Source organism: Ovis canadensis, chromosome 3 (assembly GCF_042477335.2).
Source record: "Ovis canadensis isolate MfBH-ARS-UI-01 breed Bighorn chromosome 3, ARS-UI_OviCan_v2, whole genome shotgun sequence".
Taxonomy (NCBI): Eukaryota; Metazoa; Chordata; class Mammalia; order Artiodactyla; family Bovidae; genus Ovis; species Ovis canadensis.
Window position 1 is genome coordinate 91,484,586 of NC_091247.1, and position 18,685 is coordinate 91,503,270.

General features: G+C 40.9%; 1 protein-coding gene and 1 long non-coding RNA gene across 4 annotated transcripts in view; both read right to left on the reverse strand.

Annotated features, from left to right (window-relative positions):
- The window catches only part of TTC27 (tetratricopeptide repeat domain 27), a 181,107-nt gene extending 175,491 nt beyond the window's left edge, over positions 1–5,616 (reverse strand). Inside the window, exons 1-3 of one of the 3 annotated variants that reach the window (XR_011255745.1) lie at positions 5,255–5,531; positions 3,605–3,785; positions 782–935 (exon numbers count right to left, since the gene is read on the reverse strand). Coding sequence is in view for 2 of the 3 variants with exons in the window: in XM_069583600.1 (XP_069439701.1) it covers positions 782–935; positions 3,605–3,785; positions 5,255–5,354 (435 nt within the window). In the remaining variant the exon portion in view is untranslated. Of the gene's footprint in view, positions 1–781; positions 936–3,604; positions 3,786–5,254 lie in introns of all 3 variants that reach the window. The other 2 variants (XM_069583602.1, XM_069583600.1) reach the window with 2 other exon arrangements.
- Positions 5,617–14,533: 8,917 nt separating this feature from the next.
- LOC138437059 (uncharacterized) lies at positions 14,534–16,109 on the reverse strand. The gene is made up of 2 exons (XR_011255748.1): positions 15,144–16,109; positions 14,534–14,905 (listed from the first exon to the last, which is right to left on the reverse strand). It is a non-coding gene; the product is annotated as an uncharacterized lncRNA (long non-coding RNA).
- Positions 16,110–18,685: the final 2,576 nt, after the last annotated feature.

Here is an 18,685-nt window from a genome sequence, read left to right on the forward strand (position 1 = left end):
CCCTACTGATAACCTACAGATGCAGGTGAATAACATTATCTCCATACACGGATATTAAGACTCATTATCACCATGGGGCATCTCCGAGCCAGACACTTTAAGTACATACAAATAAGTATATCTGTGACACAAAGGAAACTTCACTGTTTTAAACACAGCCGCAAAACTTTTCTGCAACAAAATTAAACAGATCTCCAGACTCTCTACTTCTTCAGAAAGTATCTCTGTGTGCTGCTGCTGCTGCTAAGTTGCTTCAGTCTTGTCCGACTCTGTGCGACCCCATAGACGGCAGCCCACCAGGCTCTGCCGTCCCTGGGATTCTCCAGGCAAGAACACTGGAGTGGGTTGCCATTTCCTTCTCCAATGCATGAAAGTGAAAAGTCAAAGGGAAGTCACTGAGTCATGTCCAACTCTCAGCGACCCCATGGACTGCAGCCTACCAGGCTCCTCCGTCCATGGGATTTTCCAGGCAAGAGTACTGGAGTTGGGTGCCATTGCCTTCTCCATCTTTGTGTAGCTGTGGTAAAATATTCAGCTGGAGGACTGGTGCAGCTGTCCATTCTTTAATAAACAGTGCAGCTAGCAGAACTCCATAAAATGAGGAGCGTTTGAAGAGGAGTTTGAGACTGACAATGGAACTTCTGAATTACATGAAACTGATCAATGAACAAGCATTCTTAGTAGGTTCTGTACAAGCCACAAAGTCATGTTTCTCTCTGACCTACTATCAACTCTGGCTTACAAAGATCCATTTCTAAAGAATAAACATAATAATACCTACATATGACATTTCCAAGAAGCGTACCTCACTGAACTGCTGAAACAAAACAGATGGCAAAAAATCCTGAGGGTGTAAATCAACAAGAGGGCCCGTCCAGTTACTCTGAACAAAAAGTTGCAAACTGCTCACACCAAGTAGGAATATCTTCTGTTGTCTGCATATAAGAATAAAGAAATAAACAAAAACCATTACGTATAACCACAAATACACTACTATTTCATTTCAGTGTTATTAAGAAAAATGTAAGATATCAACATTGAGATTATCTGAGAGTATTACAAAAAAAATTTCTGAAATCTACACAGTTTAGGTCCACAAAGTCCAACACAATCACCCTGAGTCACATATGGCTCTTTAAATTAATTCGCAGGTGTCCCTAGTGGTAAAGAATCCACCTGCCAAGGCAGGAGACACCAGAGATGTGGGTTCTATCCCTGGGTCAGGAAGATCCCCTGGAGAAGGAAATGGCAACCCAATATTCTTGCCTGGAAAATTCCAGGGATACAGGAGGGCTACAGTCCATGGGGCTGCAAAGAGCTGGACACAACTATGTATGCACCCACATACAGATAAAATTTTAAAATTCAGTCCCTCGGTCATACCATCTGCATTTCCAGTGCTCAATGGCCAAACGTGGCTACTGGCTCCCACACTGGATGGAGCAGATACAGAGTATGTCCATCGTCACGAACATTCTCTTAAACAGCATGGGCTTAGCACCTGATCAGATCCTGAGAACATTGTCTTGCATTCTATTTAACAGCTCTGACACTGACTGGGTGAAAAACTGATTTTATACATAAGAAAGCTGACAATAAAAAGTTGTTTCCAAATATTTTCTTGATCTGTACTACAAACTATTAGAACAACAACAAAAAAACCCATAGATACTTTACTTGAACCTATTTCTTTTCAATCCTGCTTTGACTGAAGACAGGAGTAAGTAGGTAAACTTATTCTGTAAAGGAGAAAAAATTTTAGGCTTTACAGGTCACACGTGTTTCTTTTTTCCCTAACCCTTTTAAAAATGTAAGCAATACTCTGAGACACTTTGGCCTTAACCCACCGGAGGTAATTTGCCAACCTTTAGATTAAGACACAAGTGAAAGTGAAAGTCACTCAGCTGTGTCCAACTCTTTGTGACTCCATGGACTATACAGTTCACGGAATTCTTAAAGAATCTTCCTTTTTGCAGTAGGGCCTAGGGAATATTGGAGGAAGAGGATGACTGCTGTCACTTTTTCTTCAGCATGAAGCTACAGGAATCCTCTTATATTCCCTAGGCCCTACCTCAAAAAGGAAGATTCTTTAAGAAAAAAAAAAAATCAAATCGACAAGCCATGGTATCCAGAATGCTCTGGACACAGAGCAACCGAAAGCAGAGCAAAGAAAGAATAGAGGCTATTTGTAGTCTGTTTAGGAAACTTGGGGAAACAGGTGTGCAGCAAGATCTTAATGTAAGCCTTAATAAATGTCAGAACTAAAAATAAAAATCCTCAAGGAGAGCTAAGAATACAGTTTAATTTTCAAATCCTCAAAATAAAGTAACTGAAATGTCTCTTCTCAGCTCTATGTGACAAGCAAGAGTTCTGGTCAACCAGTGTATAATGCATTTGTGCATACACGTGTGTTCTCACGTGCACCACACAAAGCTATGGTAACACACAAACACCTGATAGCAAAACGACAGGAATGACACGAGAGGAGTGAAACGCTACCAGAAGGCCAGAAAAATAAAATGAACGACATTTGTTAAGTAAAATACAGTGTCTATAGTGGTATTCTTTTATGAACTCCTAATCGATGCAGATTACATTTTACTCATCTTTACAACCTCAACACCAAGCACAGTAGTTGAGTAGTAGTTTAGTTGAAGAACTAAAATGAAGTCATTTCTTACAAATTATGATAAAACAAAACTGCATATGTTTTAAAGAAAACTAAAACAAGTGGTTGCCAGAGCCAGTGGAGAAAAGAAAGGTATATTAACAAACTTACAAGAGTAAAATATAAGCCACTGAAAAAATTAGGTTAACTGCCGTGCAACTATCCCTTATACTTCTGCTGCTGCTAAGTCACTTCAGTCGTGTCCAACTCTTTGCGACCCCATAAACAGCAGCCCACCAGGCTCCACCGTCCCTGGGATTCTCCAGGCAAGAACACTGGAGTGGGTTGCCATTTCCTTCTCCAATGCATGAAAGTGAAAAGTGAAGTTGCCCAGTCGTGTCCGACTCTTTGCGACCCCATGAACTGCAGCCCACCAGGCTCCTCCGTCCATGGGAGTTTCCAGGCAAGAGTACTGCAGTAGGTTGCCATTGCCTTCTCCATCCCTTATACTAAATACTATTAAATTACATAAACATCAATGGAAGAAGATAAATCAAGGGTTCCATAATAAAAACATTAAAGATAACAATCTAAAAATAATAATAGTAGTTACAATTCTCACTCGGCAATCTACAAATAGCCAGATGGATAGTGTACACTTTCATGTTAAAAGGAAAGAAGGTCCGAAGTCTGAAGTATGGCTAAAACCTATGGGACCTAAGCAACTGGAAGCTCAGTGGTTGGCAGCTACCACCCAGTCAAAAGTTAGTGTTATATACGATCCTCTGACATCCAACACCACTTTACCTTTTCATTCTCGATGGTCCTCTGGACAGAAGCTTTTACATAGATTATTACATACATCAACAGTCTTGACTAAATGTAAAGCCAGGTTTTCCAAAAACCGCAAAAGTCAGTGTGCATTACACATTGTCAAGACACTACCAAATGTATTCAAAATTCATTTCTCTATGAAAATTTCAAATAAAATTCTACCTTCTGGTTTTGTCCAAATCTGCTGAGTCATCATCCAGGAATGTTACTATCTGCTTCTCTAGGTAGCTGTCAATCTTTTCTTCAGTTATTGTTGCTGAATTTAAAATACTTTGAGTCAATGAATTTAACAATATGGCTTTGTAGTTCCCTTCCAGCAACAATTGTAGGTAAGATTCACTCTCTGTAACAGAAAGAAAATTTGTACAATAATCCAAAAAACTACTATTTTCATAGTAGTAAAGGGTAACACTATTACCAGTTCAGTATGCAAAAAAAAAAAAGTATATATCTAGAACACTTCCTATAAATTAATCACAAAGCACTGTGCAAATTCCCATCACTTCTCCTAGAATTAGGAGCTCACCCATATCATGAGCAGTAAGGCAGAAGTTAGACCTAGAAAAAATATTTCTCATTAGCAAGAAACATCATCCTTCTCCTGAGAATTCAAAAGGAATCCTACTGAAAACAGAAAGTTTCCTTAGAACGTTTCCTTTTACCATCTGGCTCCCACTACCCCCACCATGAAAGTGATAAGTCACTCAGTCCTGTCTGACTTTTTGCAACCCCATGGACAGCAGCCCATCAGGCTCCTTTATCCATGGAATTCTCCAGGCAAGAATACTGGACTGGGTAGCCATTACCTTCTCCAGGGAATTTTCCAGACACAGGGATCCAACCCAGAATCCCTAGGTTGATGTTCTCCTGCATTGCAGGCAGACTCTTTACTGTTTATGAGCCACCAAGGAAGCCCAACCATACTCCCTGGTGAAAAGCTGGTGCACTTATGGTTCCCCTAATATCCAAATGCACATTCCTGCCTGCACACTTTTACACTGGTGATTTCCTCCTGGGGAACTCTTTTCCACTTACTAGTCTTACTCTTGGATCAAAAATCAGGTCAAGTTTGATTTCTTCCATAAGACTTCCAGACTCAGACTTCAGAAACTACCTCTCACCTGAAGCACCTATTGTATATAACACCCAAACACAGGTGTGTCGGTACACACACACACACCCCACTTATACATATATACTGTGTTAAACTCTCTCTCTCTCTCTCTCTCACACACACACACACACACACACTGTCCTAAATTGATATTTCTCTTTTGGGTCCAGCTTAAACCCCACAACAACGTGTACCTATAACCCTGTAGTAAATGTGCCTTTTAACTCTTTGTTTCTCGGATAACTGTGCTTTGCTTACAAGATTACATCTTTGCTGCCTCATTTCAGTTGTTGTACTTAGCAGCTGTGAGACCTTGAATAAATTACTTAACCAACTTACTTAAATGTCTTCATCTGCAAAAAGGGAACAAAAGTACTGTCTACTTTATGTGTCTATTATAAGGATTAAATGACTGAATAAGAGTTAAGAGATTATAAAAATAATTGACATTATTACTGAGGGCTTCCCTGGTAGCTCAGACGGTAAAGAACCTCTGGACTGGGAAAAATTTAGAGTGAAGACAAGTACGGAACCTGAAGACCACGCCCACCAGATGCAACACCTGAAGCCTTAAGAAATCAGGCAGATTTAGGAAGGAAGAAAATACAGGAGGGATGAAAACCCAGCCGCCGCCACCTGTTCTCCCCACAGTCCTCACGGCGGCCTAAGCCCCTCCCTGGCAAGTTCACCCCTCTCACCCAAACTGGCGACTCCCTCCTGCTTCCACTGCTGCCGCTCAGCCTGAGTAGGGAAGCCCCTCAGAACTGCCAGCTCCGGGGTCCACATCACCCCGGACATAGCTGCAGCCCAAAGATTCCTACGAGGGTCACACAGGAGTCAAAAAGACGAAAGTAAAAGTTAGAGCGACCAAGACGCCGACGACTAGTGGCGACAGTTCCTGTAAACACAAAGCCTAGAACAGCATGTGCGGATAACGGAACAAGGAGGCCGCCATGACAGCAGCGCGGAGAACCCTGGGAAATACACGCATACTCGCTGAACCTGCTTCCGCCTAGGAGACCAACACGAGCCCTTAGTACCGAGCATGCCCACTGAGGATGCCCTAAGCTGGGGAAAGGGGCGGGGCTTGGGGAGGGGCCTTGGTCCCCTCAGCCCCACCCCCAGAGGCGTAACGTTGCGCTGTGGAAGGAGTGGAGGGCGTCGAGTCATTCTGCACCGCCCACTCAGGAGGCCGGTGGAAGAGGTCAAAGTTTTGGTCTTGCCCCAGCTGCCGTATAATTGGAAAGACTGCAGCTTTGATTCCTAAACCTCTTTAAGTCCGAACCCTCCAGACGACCTGATGAAAGCTCAGTCGGTCCTGACAAAGCACATGGGCCCTTACTACCAACACTGAGGTACCATTTCAGGGAATTAGAGACCCAACGAAGAGGAGTCCAGTGAATTCCATATAAGAACTCTGTCTGGACTTAAACTGGTGATCAAGTGGTTAAAAAACTGACTGCCGATGTAGGAGGACACGGGTATGATCCCTGGTCTGGGAGGATTCCACATGGCATGAAGCAACTAAGCCCATGCTACTGGACCCCCATTCCCTAGAGGCCCTGCTTGACAACAAGAGAAGCCCCGAGAATGAGAAGCCCAGGCACTACAGCTAGAGAGAAGCCCATGCTCCCCGCAACCAGAGGAAGGTCCAGTCGGTTCACCTTCCCTCTGACATGAGGCTCTGCACCCCAGAAAGCTCATTCCTGTCATAGAGGAACAAAACCCCACAGAAACTAGAAACCCTGACTGTCGATTAGGGAGACTTTCAGAGAAAGCTCTTGATCAACAGAAGGAAATGTAAAACAGTAACAAACATATTTCGATTAAATAGAGATTGGAGATCAGAAAGGGGAACTTACCCATGACTTACCATGGTTGTGGGTACCAAAATGCAATTCTCTGATGATCCTGAATAAACCTATCTTTGCTGGAAACACTATCTGGCAGTCTATTTGTTTCTGGCCAACAATGCATTTAAACATTATATACTTCTAATAAAAATACATTTTTATAATCCTTTAGTCAATTAGTGTTAATAGAAGCATGAAATGTTTGATTACTATAGTGGGTTGACTAGTTGCCCCAAAGATATAAAATCTTAATCCCTGTTACCTGATTTGGAAAAATGATTTTAAAATGAACCCGATGGGTTCAAAGTGCTGTTCTTAGAGATGGCGCTTATAAGTGGCCTTATAAGAGAAAGGCAGAGGGAGATTTTACACACACACAAACACACACGCACACACAGGAACGATATGTGAAGATGGAGGCAGAGGTTGGAGTAATGCACACACAAGCCAACAAGTGCTGGCAGTCACCAGAAACTGGAAAAGATAAAGAATGGACTCTCACCTAGGGCCTTTAAGGAGACAAGTCCTGCTGACACCTTGATTTTGAACTTACGGTCTTAAGAACTGTGGGTGAATATATTTGTTGCTATTTTTTAAAAATATGCATATATTTATTTTGTCTGCATCAGGTCTTCCGCTGTGGGATCTTTCTCCAGAGCACGTGGGACCTTCGTTCCCCAACCAGGCATCAAAACGGTGTCCCCTGCATTATTACAAGGTGGATTCTTAACCGCTGGACCACCAGAAAAGTCCCCAGTCACCTGTTGCTTTAAGCTACCAACTTTGTGGTAATTTTCTAGAGCATCTTCAAGAACTAATATAAATATTAAAACATAATTGATGATATTATAGAAGTAAAGATAAATATATTTTATGGAATAAACATGTAATGTTAATTATGTATATCTATATTTCATTACTTATCCAAACATTGCATGCCTGCTAAGTTGCTTCATTTGTGTCCAACTCTTTGCAACACTATGGACTGTAGCCTACCAGGCCCCTCTGTCCATAGTGTTTGCCAGGCAAGAATACTGGAGTGGGTTCCCATGCCCTCCTTCAGGGGATCTTCCTGACCCAAGGATCAAACTTTCATCTCTATGTCTCTTGCGTTGGCAGGTGGGTTCTTTACCAGTAGCGCTGCCTTGGAAGCCCTCTCCAAACATTACTAGCCTTTCTAATGCCCACTAAGTTATTTTAATTAATTATTCTGATGACTTCTGCTGCTGCTACACTTATATAAACATGGAGGTTAACATATATTTTTGCTATGAAGATATATTTCTCAAAGAAGTATTACAGAATGTATTTTACAACCCTGTAAATGTTGTAGGCAGACTTTGGTGTGATTGTCCTTTTACAGTTTGGAACAAGTTACCTTCCAGTCTCCCTGTCTTCTGAATTCCAGTTTTGGATCTCAAGACACTTCTCTTATCCACGTGATCAATGTAACATGTACTTTCATGTATTAAAATGGTAGTCACTTCACATACAAAAAAAAAGCCACTTTACATAAAAAACAGACACACAGATTAATGGAACAGAACTGAGAACCAAGAAATAAACCCATGTATACAGACAGTTAATTTACAACAGAGGAGCCAAGAAGATACAATAGAAAGGACAGTCTCTTTGATAAATGGTGTTGGGGAAAATGGACAGCCACATACAAAACAATGAAACTAGACCACTATCTTACACCACACACAAAAATTGACTCAAAATGGCTTAAAGGATTGAATTTAAGACATGAAACCATAAAATTCCTGGAAGAAAGTAAAAGCGGTAAACCAACTACCATAGTTTCCCTCCTAGCTCAGTCGGTAAAGAATCTGCCTGCAATGCAGGAGCCCTGGGTTTGAGTCCTGCGTTGGGAAGATGCCCTGGAGAAGGAAATGGCAACCCACTCCTGTATTCTTGCCTGGAGAAACCCATGGAAAGAGGAGACTGGCAGGCTACAGTCCATGGGGTGACAAGAGTCGGACATGACTTACTGACTAAACCACCACTACCACCACTGACATTGGTCTTAGCAATGTTTTGTGGCTCTGACTCCAAAAGCAAAAGAAACAAATGCAACAATAAATACATGGGATTACACCAAACTAGAAAGCTTATACACAGTGAAGGAAACCATCATCAAAATGAAAAGGCAACCTACTGGATGGGAAAACATATATACAAACCATATACTTGACAAACGATTAATATTAAAATATATATAAAGACTCATACAACTCAACAACAAAAGGAAACCAATTTGAAAAAATGGGAAGAGGTTCTGAACATAGCTTTTTGCAAAGAAGACATACACATGGCCAACTGGCACATAAAAACATGTTCAGCATCACTAATCATCAGTTCAGTTCAGTTCACTCACTCAGTCCTGTCCGACTCTTTGCAACCCCATGAATCGCAGCACGGCAGGCCTCTCTGTCCATCACCAACTCCCGGAGTTCACTCAGACTCACGTCCATCGAGTCAGTGATGCCATCCAGCCATCTCATCCTCGGTCGTCCCCTTCTCCTCCTGCCTCCAACCCCTCCCAGCATCAGAGTCTTTCCAATGAGTCAACTCCTTGCATGAGGTGGCCAAAGTACTGCAGTTTCAGCTTCAGCATCATTCCTACCAAAGAAATCACAGGGTTGATCTCCTTCAGAGTGGACTGGTTGGATCTCCTTGCAGTCCAAGGGACTCTCAAGAGTCTTCTCCAACACCACAGTTCAAAAGCATCAATTCTTCGGTGCTCAGCCTTCTTCACAGTCCAACTCTCATATCCATACATGACCACTGGAGAAACCATAGCCTTGACTAGATGGAGCTTAGTCGGCAAAGTAATGTCTCTGCTTTTGAATATACTATCTCCGTTGGTCATAACTTTTCTTCCAAGGAATAAGCGTCTTTTAATTTCATGGCTGCAATCACCATCTGCAGTGATTTTGAAGCCCCCCCAAAATAAAGTCTGACACTGTTTCCACTGTTTCCCCATCTATTTCCCATGAAGTGATGGGACCCGATGCCATGACCTTCGTTTTCTGAATGTTGAGCTTTAAGCCAACTTTTTCACTCTCCTCTTTCACTTTCATCAAGAGGCTCTTTAGTTCCCTTCACTTTCTGCATTAAGGGTGGTGTCATCTGCATATCTGAGGTTATTGATATTTCTCCCAGCAATCTTGATTCCAGCTTGTGTTTCTTCCAGTCCAGCGTTTCTCATGATGTACTCTGCACAGGGCGCAATATACAGCCTTGACATACTCCTTTTCCTACTTGGAACCAGTCTGTTGTTCCATGTCCAGTTCTGTTGCTTTCTGGCCTGCATACAGATTTCTCAAGAGGAAGGTTAGGTGGTCTGGTATTTCCATCTCTTTCAGAATTTTCCACAGTTTATTGTGATCCACCCAGTCAAAGGCTTTGGCATAGTCAAGAAAGCAGAAATAGATGTTTTTCTGGAACTCTCTTGCTTTTTCCATGATCCAGCATAACATAACATGATCCAGCATAACATCCAGCCAACACTGGATGTTGGCAATTTGATCTATGGTTCCTCTGCTTTTTCTAAAACCAGCTTGAACATCTGGAAGTTCACAGTTCACGTATTGCTGAAGCCTGGCTTGGAGAATTTTGAGCATTACTTTACTAGCATGTGAGATGAGTGCAATTGTGCAGTAGTTTGAGCATTCTTTGGCATTGCCTCTCTTTGGAATTGGAATGAAAACTGACCTTTTCCAGTCCTGTGGCCACTGCTGAGTTTTCCAAATTTGCTGGCATATTGAGTGCAGCACTTTCACAGCATCATCTTTCAGGATTTGAAATAGCTCAACTGGAATTCCATCACCTCCACTAGCTTTGTTCGTAGTGATGCTTTCTAAGGCCCACTTGACTTCACATTCCAAGATGTCTGGCTCTAGGTGAGTGATCACACCATCATGATTATCTGGGTCGTGAAGATCCTTTTGTACGGTTCTGTGTATTCTTGCCATCTCTTCTTAATATCTTCTGCTTCTGTTAGGTCCCTACCATTTCTGTCCTTTATTGAGCCCATCTTTGCATGAAATGTTCCCTGGTAGCTCTAATTTTCTTGAAGCGATCTCTAGTCTTTCCCATTCTGTTCTTGTCCTCTGTTTCTTTGCATTGATCGCTGAAGAAGGCTTTCTTATCTCTTCTTGCTATTCTTTGGAATTCTGCATTCAGATGCTTCTAACTTTCCTTTTCTCCTTGGCTTTTCACCTCTATTCTTTTCACAGCTATTTGTAAGCCCTCCCCAGACAGCCATTTTGCTTTTTTGCATTTCTTTTCCATGGGGATGGTCTTGATCCCTGTCTCCTGTACAATGTCACGAACCTCATTCCATAGTTCATCAGGCACTCTGTCTATCAGATCTAGGCCCTTAAATCTATTTCTCACTTCCACTGTATAATCATAAGGGATCTGATGTAGGTCATACCTGAATGGTCTAGTGGTTTTCCCTGCTTTCTTCAATTTAAGTCTGAATTTGGTAATAAGGAGTTCCTGATCTGAGCCATAGTCAGCTCCTGGTCTTATTTTTGTTGACTGTATAGAGCTTCTCCATCTTTGGCTACAAAGAATATAATCAATCTGATTTCGGTGTTGACCATCTGGTGATGTCCATCTGTAGAGTCTTCTCTTGTGTTGTTGGAAGAGGGTGTTTGCTATGACCAGTGCATTTTCTTGGCAAAACTCTATTAGTCTTTGCCCTGCTTCTTCTGCATTCTAAGGCCAAATTTGCCTGTTACTCCAGGTGTTTCTTGACTTCCTACTTTTGCACTCCAGTCCCCTATAATGAAAAGGACGTCTTTTTTGGGTGTTAGTTCTAAAAGGTCTTGTAGGTCTTCATAAAACCGTTCAACTTCAGCTTCTTCAGCATTACTGGTTGGGGCATAGACTTGGATTACTGTGATATTGAATAGTTTGCCTTGGAAACAAACAGAGATCATTTTGTCATTTTTGAGATTGCATCTAAGTACTGCATTTCAGACTCTTCTGTTGACCATCATGGCTACTCCATTTCTTCTGAGGGATTCCTGCCCGCAGTAGTAGAAATAATGGTCATCTGAGTTAAATTCACCCATTCCAGTCCATTTTAGTTCGCTGATTCCTAGAATGTCGACGTTCACTCTTGCCATGTCCTGTTTGACCACTTCCAATTTGCCTTGATTCATAGACTTGACATTCTAGGTTCCTATCCACTTGAATATTTAAAAAAAGGGAAATCTTTCCATTTGTTACAACATGGATGGAATTTGAGGATATTATACTAACTGAACTCAGACAGAGAAAAACAAATATAAGATTTCACTCATATGCAAAATCTAAACAAACAAAGAAACACAAGAAAAACAAACTCATAGACGCAGAGAACCGACTGGTGTTTACCAGAGGGGAAAGAGGTTAAGGGGTGGAGGGGAAGATTGCGTGGTGACAGATGGTAATGACTTTGGGGAGCGACCACTTGGCAGAGTATACAGATGTTGAATTAAACATTGTACACCTGAGACATAATATGTTATATACCAGCTTTCCCTTAACTGAAAAAATAAGATAGCCACTTTAGAGATATATCAGAGCCATAGACATCCTATCAAAAGTTGTACACATATGGCATAGGGAGGGCTTTTTCTTCTCAGGCTTATGGGAGAAAAATTGGGAAGGGCATCAAGTTCAGGGGGAAACTAATGGAGACAGAAGAGTGGGTTGAGAGAGCATCACCACTCTTGGGAGCGGTCACTGCTGCTGCTGCTGCTGCTAAGGCACTTCAGTCATATCTGACTCTGTGTGACCCCAGAGACGGAAGCCCACCAGGCTCTGCCATCCCTGGGATTCTCCAGGCAAGAACACTGGAATGGGTTGCCATTTCCTTCTCCAATGCATGAAAGTGAAAAGTGAAAGTGAAGTTGCTCAGTCATGTCCAACTCCATGGACCACAGCCTACTAGGCTCCTCCATCCATGGGATTTTCCAGGCAAGAATGCTGGAGTGAGTTGCCATTGCCTTCTCCGGGAGCGGTCACTAACGCTTCTCAAATCAGGCTGGCCATCAGAACTACCTTGGGACTTTTGTAATCACCTGTTTGGAATTGACCCTAATTAAATCAGAAGCTCTGGCAAGTGGGGGGAGACTCCTATTCTCAGGAGGTTTCAAAGGTCTCCAGGTGAGTCTAATAAGCCAGGGACAAGAACCATGAACTGGTGTGTACCACACACACTGTGCTAGGCAGTTCCCTTCAGTTACACTATTGATACTTCTAACAACACAGGGAGGCAGTTATTGTTTCCTTATAGATGAAGAAACTGAGTCTCAGAGAAGTTATATGGCTTGTCTGAGGCCACACAACTAGTGATCTTAGGACCCAAGATGACTCCAACCTCTGCTGCTCAACAAAATATCACTGACTTGGATTCAGAGTATAAGATCTGTCAATCAGCCAGAAAGTGACACAAATTCCCTTATTTAGAACTAAGAGATATTTGGCCACTTTAGGAGAAAATTGGGACATACGAGAGTCACTTTTGTGAATAACACCCCCAAAAACTTAGGGAAAGAATGGCTGTTCTGCCAGTCACTAAACCTATTTACTCAATTAATGAAAATCTGTTTCACAGAATAGACCTCTGTAGCCATCCAATCAGTGTTAGCCTCTTGCTTCTCAAAGCCATCCTGTCAGGGATGGATTCACTCAAATAAACACACCTCTGAGTGCCAACTAACGAATAAGAGTGCCAACTAGGTAGTCATACCTCAGATGACGTCAATTCCTGATTCCTGATGCCTCAGAAAGTCTCCTGGACCCTGAACTCCACACTGCCACAAACCCATGTAAGATCAACACTCCACTCTTCTGGGAGAGACTGTGCCTGGCCAGCACAACTTTCCTTCTGGACATAGTTAAGATCACTTGAAAATCAAACTCAACCCTGAATATTCATTGGAAGGACTGATGCTGAAGCTGAAGTTCTAATACTTTGGCCACCACATGTGAAGCATCAACCCATTGGAGAAGACACTGATGCTGGGAAAGACTGAAGGCAAATGAGATGGGGCTGGCAGACAATGAAATGGTTAGATAGCACCGACTCAATGGCCACGAACTTGGGCAAACTCTAGGAGATAAGAACAGGGAAGCCTGCCTGGTGTGCTGCAGTCCACAGGGTCGCAAAGAGGCCAACACGACTTAGCAGCTGAACAATAAAGATAAAAGTGGAGTTAACTGTGGTTCAGGCATTCAAAGTAAAGTCAGGTGGCCATTGTGGATGTGGTTTCAGGCATGTTCCTACATCAACTGAGAATCTGAATTTTCTGAACTGCTTCAAATGTAAGGACACCACCAGCCACTTTCAAAAAATTATCAGAAGCAGCTACCAGATGGCCTTAAGTTTCCCCTTGTAAATATGCAATCATTTTGGACTCCAATCAGTCCTTGCACTGTTCTTGCCAGCTCCAGTCATAATATTTAACAACTTAGGCAACATTTTGATTTTTGCCTGTATAAGTCTCCCCAATTTTGTAGCCTAGTCAACACAATTCAAGTGCTTCTTGATTCTGTGTATCCCAAGCAATAGTCCTCAGTTTGGCTCAAATAAAACTCTTTCCTATTCCTATTGTAAACTGTTTATTATTTACATCAACACCTCACTATATGTTATGGGCTGAACTGTGGTAGGCCTTCCAAATTCTTATGTTGAAGTCCTACCCCCAGTTAGAACCCCCTCAAAATGTGATTGTATTTGGCGACAAGGTCTCTAAACAATTAAAGTAAAATAAGGTCATTAGGGTGGGCCCTCATTCAAAGAGACTGATGTCATTCTGACAAAGGAAAATGTGAGATACTGTCAACCAACCAACTGTGCTGCTTTCTTCTCAGTGTGTCATAGGTTTGTCTATGTCAAAGTCTAAACTTCTTCCTGGAAGAATTTCTACCTCTTATTTAGTGCTATACCATAATCCTAACTCTTGAATTTTCTTTGATAAATGGAAGAATTTTTTTAAATTTAATCTTTTAAAACTTAGAATAACAATGGCATCATGGGGAGCTTTTGACATGTCATGAAGAATAAATTAATATGCTTAAGAGGCATTCTGGAAAAAAATTAGGGGACAAAACACCACATAGACAACACTGGTTTCTTTTATTGAAAAAGTGAGGCCTCCCAAAAGACAAAACAAAACAATTCAAACTCCAAGACAGTCTAAAAGACATTCCCAACTCCTTGGGTTACTCTTTTGCTTTACTCAGCTTTACCTAATTTTCCAAATGAGCTCTTCCTTATCCCCAGAGTTTTCACAAAAAATTCACATACTTCAGTAGATCAAATCAACTCTGTGAACAACAAGGAACCACATATACAGATTTTGGTAGAATAAAGGTACAGAGGCAGATAAACCACAAAGCTAATGCAGCTTGTTTATGACCCCTCTCAAGGCTCTGGGTAGGGTCCTAACAATGTAGTCCTGACAACCTGATCCTCAGACTGCAGAACATCTGCAAAAGTAATAAAAAAAAGTAGCTTAATGATTACTTAGGGCTGATGAGGGAACAGGGCGAGAGGGGACAGTGATGGCTAACAGATATGGAGTTTCTTGAGATGATGAAAATGTTCTAAAATTAACTGTGGTGATGGTTGCCCATATGAATATACTAAAAACCACTGTATACCTCAAATGGGTAAACTATATGGTGTGTGAAACATATCCTAATATAACTTTTTAAAAAATGTTACCTTAAGTAATTCCTTGGTGGTTCAGAGATTAGGACTCATCACTTCCATTTTAGGCAGCAAGGGTTCAATCCTTGTTTAGGGAACTAAGATCCCACAAGCTGTACAGTCAAAAAAGGAAGATACTGTCATGTCAGTTAGCTTCAATCTGTCTCCACTCAGATACACTTCCTCTCTAAGCACGTAGCTCTAGAGTGACTGTGGGAATCTGGGCAATCCAGGAAGCTGAGTTGGGACGTGTTTAACTTTGGTTTCAGTTCAGTCGCTCAGTCGTGTCTGACTCTTTGCGACCCCATGAATCGCAGCATGCCAGGCCTCCCTGTCCATCAGCAACCCCCAGAGTTCACTCAAACTCACGTCCATTGAGTTGGTGATGCAATCAAGCCATCTCATCCTCTGTCGTCCCCTTCTCCTCCTGCCCTCAATCCCTCCCAGCATCAGAGTCTTTTCCAATGAGTCAACTCTTCGCATGAGGTGGCCAAAGTTTAGTGAGATAGATTTATATAGTATGCAGTCATTTCTGTGGCTATTGCTAACCACTTCAGTGTAGGAATGGCTTCCAAGAATATTCCTACAGCCTTGGTACTGACCTACCCTGAAACAAAAACAAAGGCTGGCAATCTTAGAATGAAATGAATGAATGAGTTCTGTGATGCTCAACACCAGAAGTAGGTGGATAATGGAAGAAAAACAAGATTTGAAGTGCACACAACCAGAAGCTATGTAAAATTCTTCCAGTAATCAGACTAATGTGAAATTGTGAGAAGTTTCAATCCTTATCAATTCCTGGCCAAAATGGAAATCCACTATCAGGAATATACTTGATTTTCACACTGAGAATGGTTATCACTATAAATCCATCATAATTTGTGTGTGTGTGTGACTCGATAGACTGGAGCCCACCAGGCTCCTCCATCCATGGAATTTTCTAGGCAAGAGTACTGGAGTGGGTTGCCATTTCCTTCTCCAAATATCCATCATAATTTTTTAAAAGAATTTATTTTTAATTGGAAGATAATTTCTGTACAATGTTGTGTTGGTTTCTGCCATACATCAACATGAATCAGCCGTAGGTATACATATCTTCCCTCCCTCTTGAACCCCCTTCCCACCTCTCACCCCTCTTTTATTTTTTGATGGGAACCACAGAATACAAAATTTATGTGCTGGTGGGCCACAAACCTGTTGGAATACTATGAATAGTGAATATGTCCATGGGAGAAGTTTATGCATTCCTACCATCAATAATAAAAAAGACTTTGTTCAACCATGAGGGAATAATGAATTCTCTCCCTATTCAGTCTTAGGAAATATTACAAAAATTATGGTTCTATGAAGAGGTAATCAAAAGATTACAGCCAAGAAAAAAAATTTTAATTTCAGTCAAAACATGTAAGGAAAAATTATTATAAAGATATTTGTCAATTAATTAAAGTATTTTATTTTTCTGCATTTTGTTATTCATTGATTAGGGTCTCTTTTCTCAATGTAAATAATTTACTTTTGTGTAATACCCAAAAAAAGATAAAAGCAAACAAAAACCAAACAAAAAAGCAATTACATCGGAAAATGGCTAGGACATGGTCACATTTGTGTAATAGTTAAAACTACCCTCAAGAATCAAGTAGAGGGCTATAATTAAGGATTTTCACCAACTTCAAGAAAACAGATAAAGGAATAAGATATTTAAAGTAGGTTATAACACTGGACCTGTACCAATTGATTCAATTAACTGTTAGACTCCTCTAAGATGGAAAAAAAAAATGTTTATGAATAATGGGATTTAAAAAAGACTTAAATAAAGCTTCTATGTAAAATTTAAAAATAAAAAATACACTATATAAAGTAAGTTCAGAAGTCTTTCTGTTAAGGTTGGATTAACCTAAAGATTCAAAATCATGAAATAAGTAAAGATTTTAAAAAGACGTTAAGAAAGTTTCGGCCAATATGCCAGAGTAGACCCAAGATAAAGGGAGCCTAATATCCTTTTTTACAAATGGGCTCAAGCATGAATTGTTGAATTCAATCAGAAATCATACATGAAAAAAAATAATACATGAAATTTCCAGTTAAAAAATTCAATGTATAGTTATTAACTTCCAGACAGAAAGTAAACAAGGGAGAAATCCACATAATTTGTCTCTATAAAAGAACAAAATGAGGTTTTCTTCTTTAAGGCTTATGAGTCTACATATAAGGATAATGGAATGGATTACAAGCAGAAGGCCCTTTCAAAGAAACACTCATCCACATTGCCTTAAAAAAAAAAAGACAAGTGTCCAAAATCAGCCCAATGATGCAACTTCAAGAGATATCAGCACCAGACAATACTGTGTCCTTCCTCTAACTCCCAGGGAGAACTGTCTATAATAATGGGACAATAATTCTTGTTGATATAATGCCACCTTATCGACCTCATTCCCGACTGTAGGACATAAAATCTTGTAGTGAAAAATTTTAAAGTTAGCTGAAAAGCAAAAAGGAAAGCAAGTTCACTATTCTTAAGAAAAAAAGAGGAATTGCCAGTGTGTGTGGGGAAAAGATAATAAAAGCGTTTTTTGAGGGTATAAAGAGCTTGAAGGGAAATGAACTTTCACATTGGTTTAAGAGAAGCATTCAAGTAGTAAGAATCTCTAATAAGCCTATGTCCTAAGCTATGACTGATTTTTTGGAATCATTATTAGAATTATTTCTTTATTCTATGGGACATAACACCTACAATTTCAGGATTTGCTCCCAGACAGAATATACTGTAGCTCTTATGGAGGATCAGATCATAGTTGATTTAGATATTAGAATACCAAGACTATAGATAAATCTCTACAGATAATATAGGACAAACACAGGAAGATTATCAGCATATTAGAGTCCAGATTGATTATTCCTAATAATTATAAATCTTCATTTTTGTACAAATATTGAAAATGTTAAATCTGTGCTTTAGGGGCATTATCTCAATAATACGGCACATATTGAAGAACCACTGCCAGAAAAAGCATATCCTTTAATTCAGTAGCCAATGCTTAGGCTCTTTGCTTCAGAGAAATTACAGGAGCCAACTGGTCAAAAAACCTTATAAGGTTTTTTTTACTTTTTTCTAACTGTATACGGTTAGAGCTAAGATAACAAGAATCATCACTTGTAGAAAAGGGGCACCAACATGATAAAGGAGCTCTAGCTTGTCCCTATAAATAATGAAAATGACTCCAGGGAAATGGGAGGTGCTCTGGGGCTGTTTGCCAACTCTGCAGACCGCGAGGTAAAAAGAGAAAGAGATACACCAAAGAACAAAACCCATGGAAAGGTTAGAGAAAAGCAGTAACAAGGAACAGAAGGGGAGTGGGGGTGGCAAGTTTCAGGGAGACTGGTACCTATCCTTGTGATCTATCCCTTGGAAAAGAGAAGAGGCCAGGGAGGTGAAGAGGATCAAATCACTCTCCTAGGAACCCCAGCAGGCAGAGGTGTTATCCCAGGACCTGGGCCTTCTAGTGGCCCAGGGCAGCCTGCAGCTGACACCCCTGGATTAGGCATTCCCTCCCTGGAGA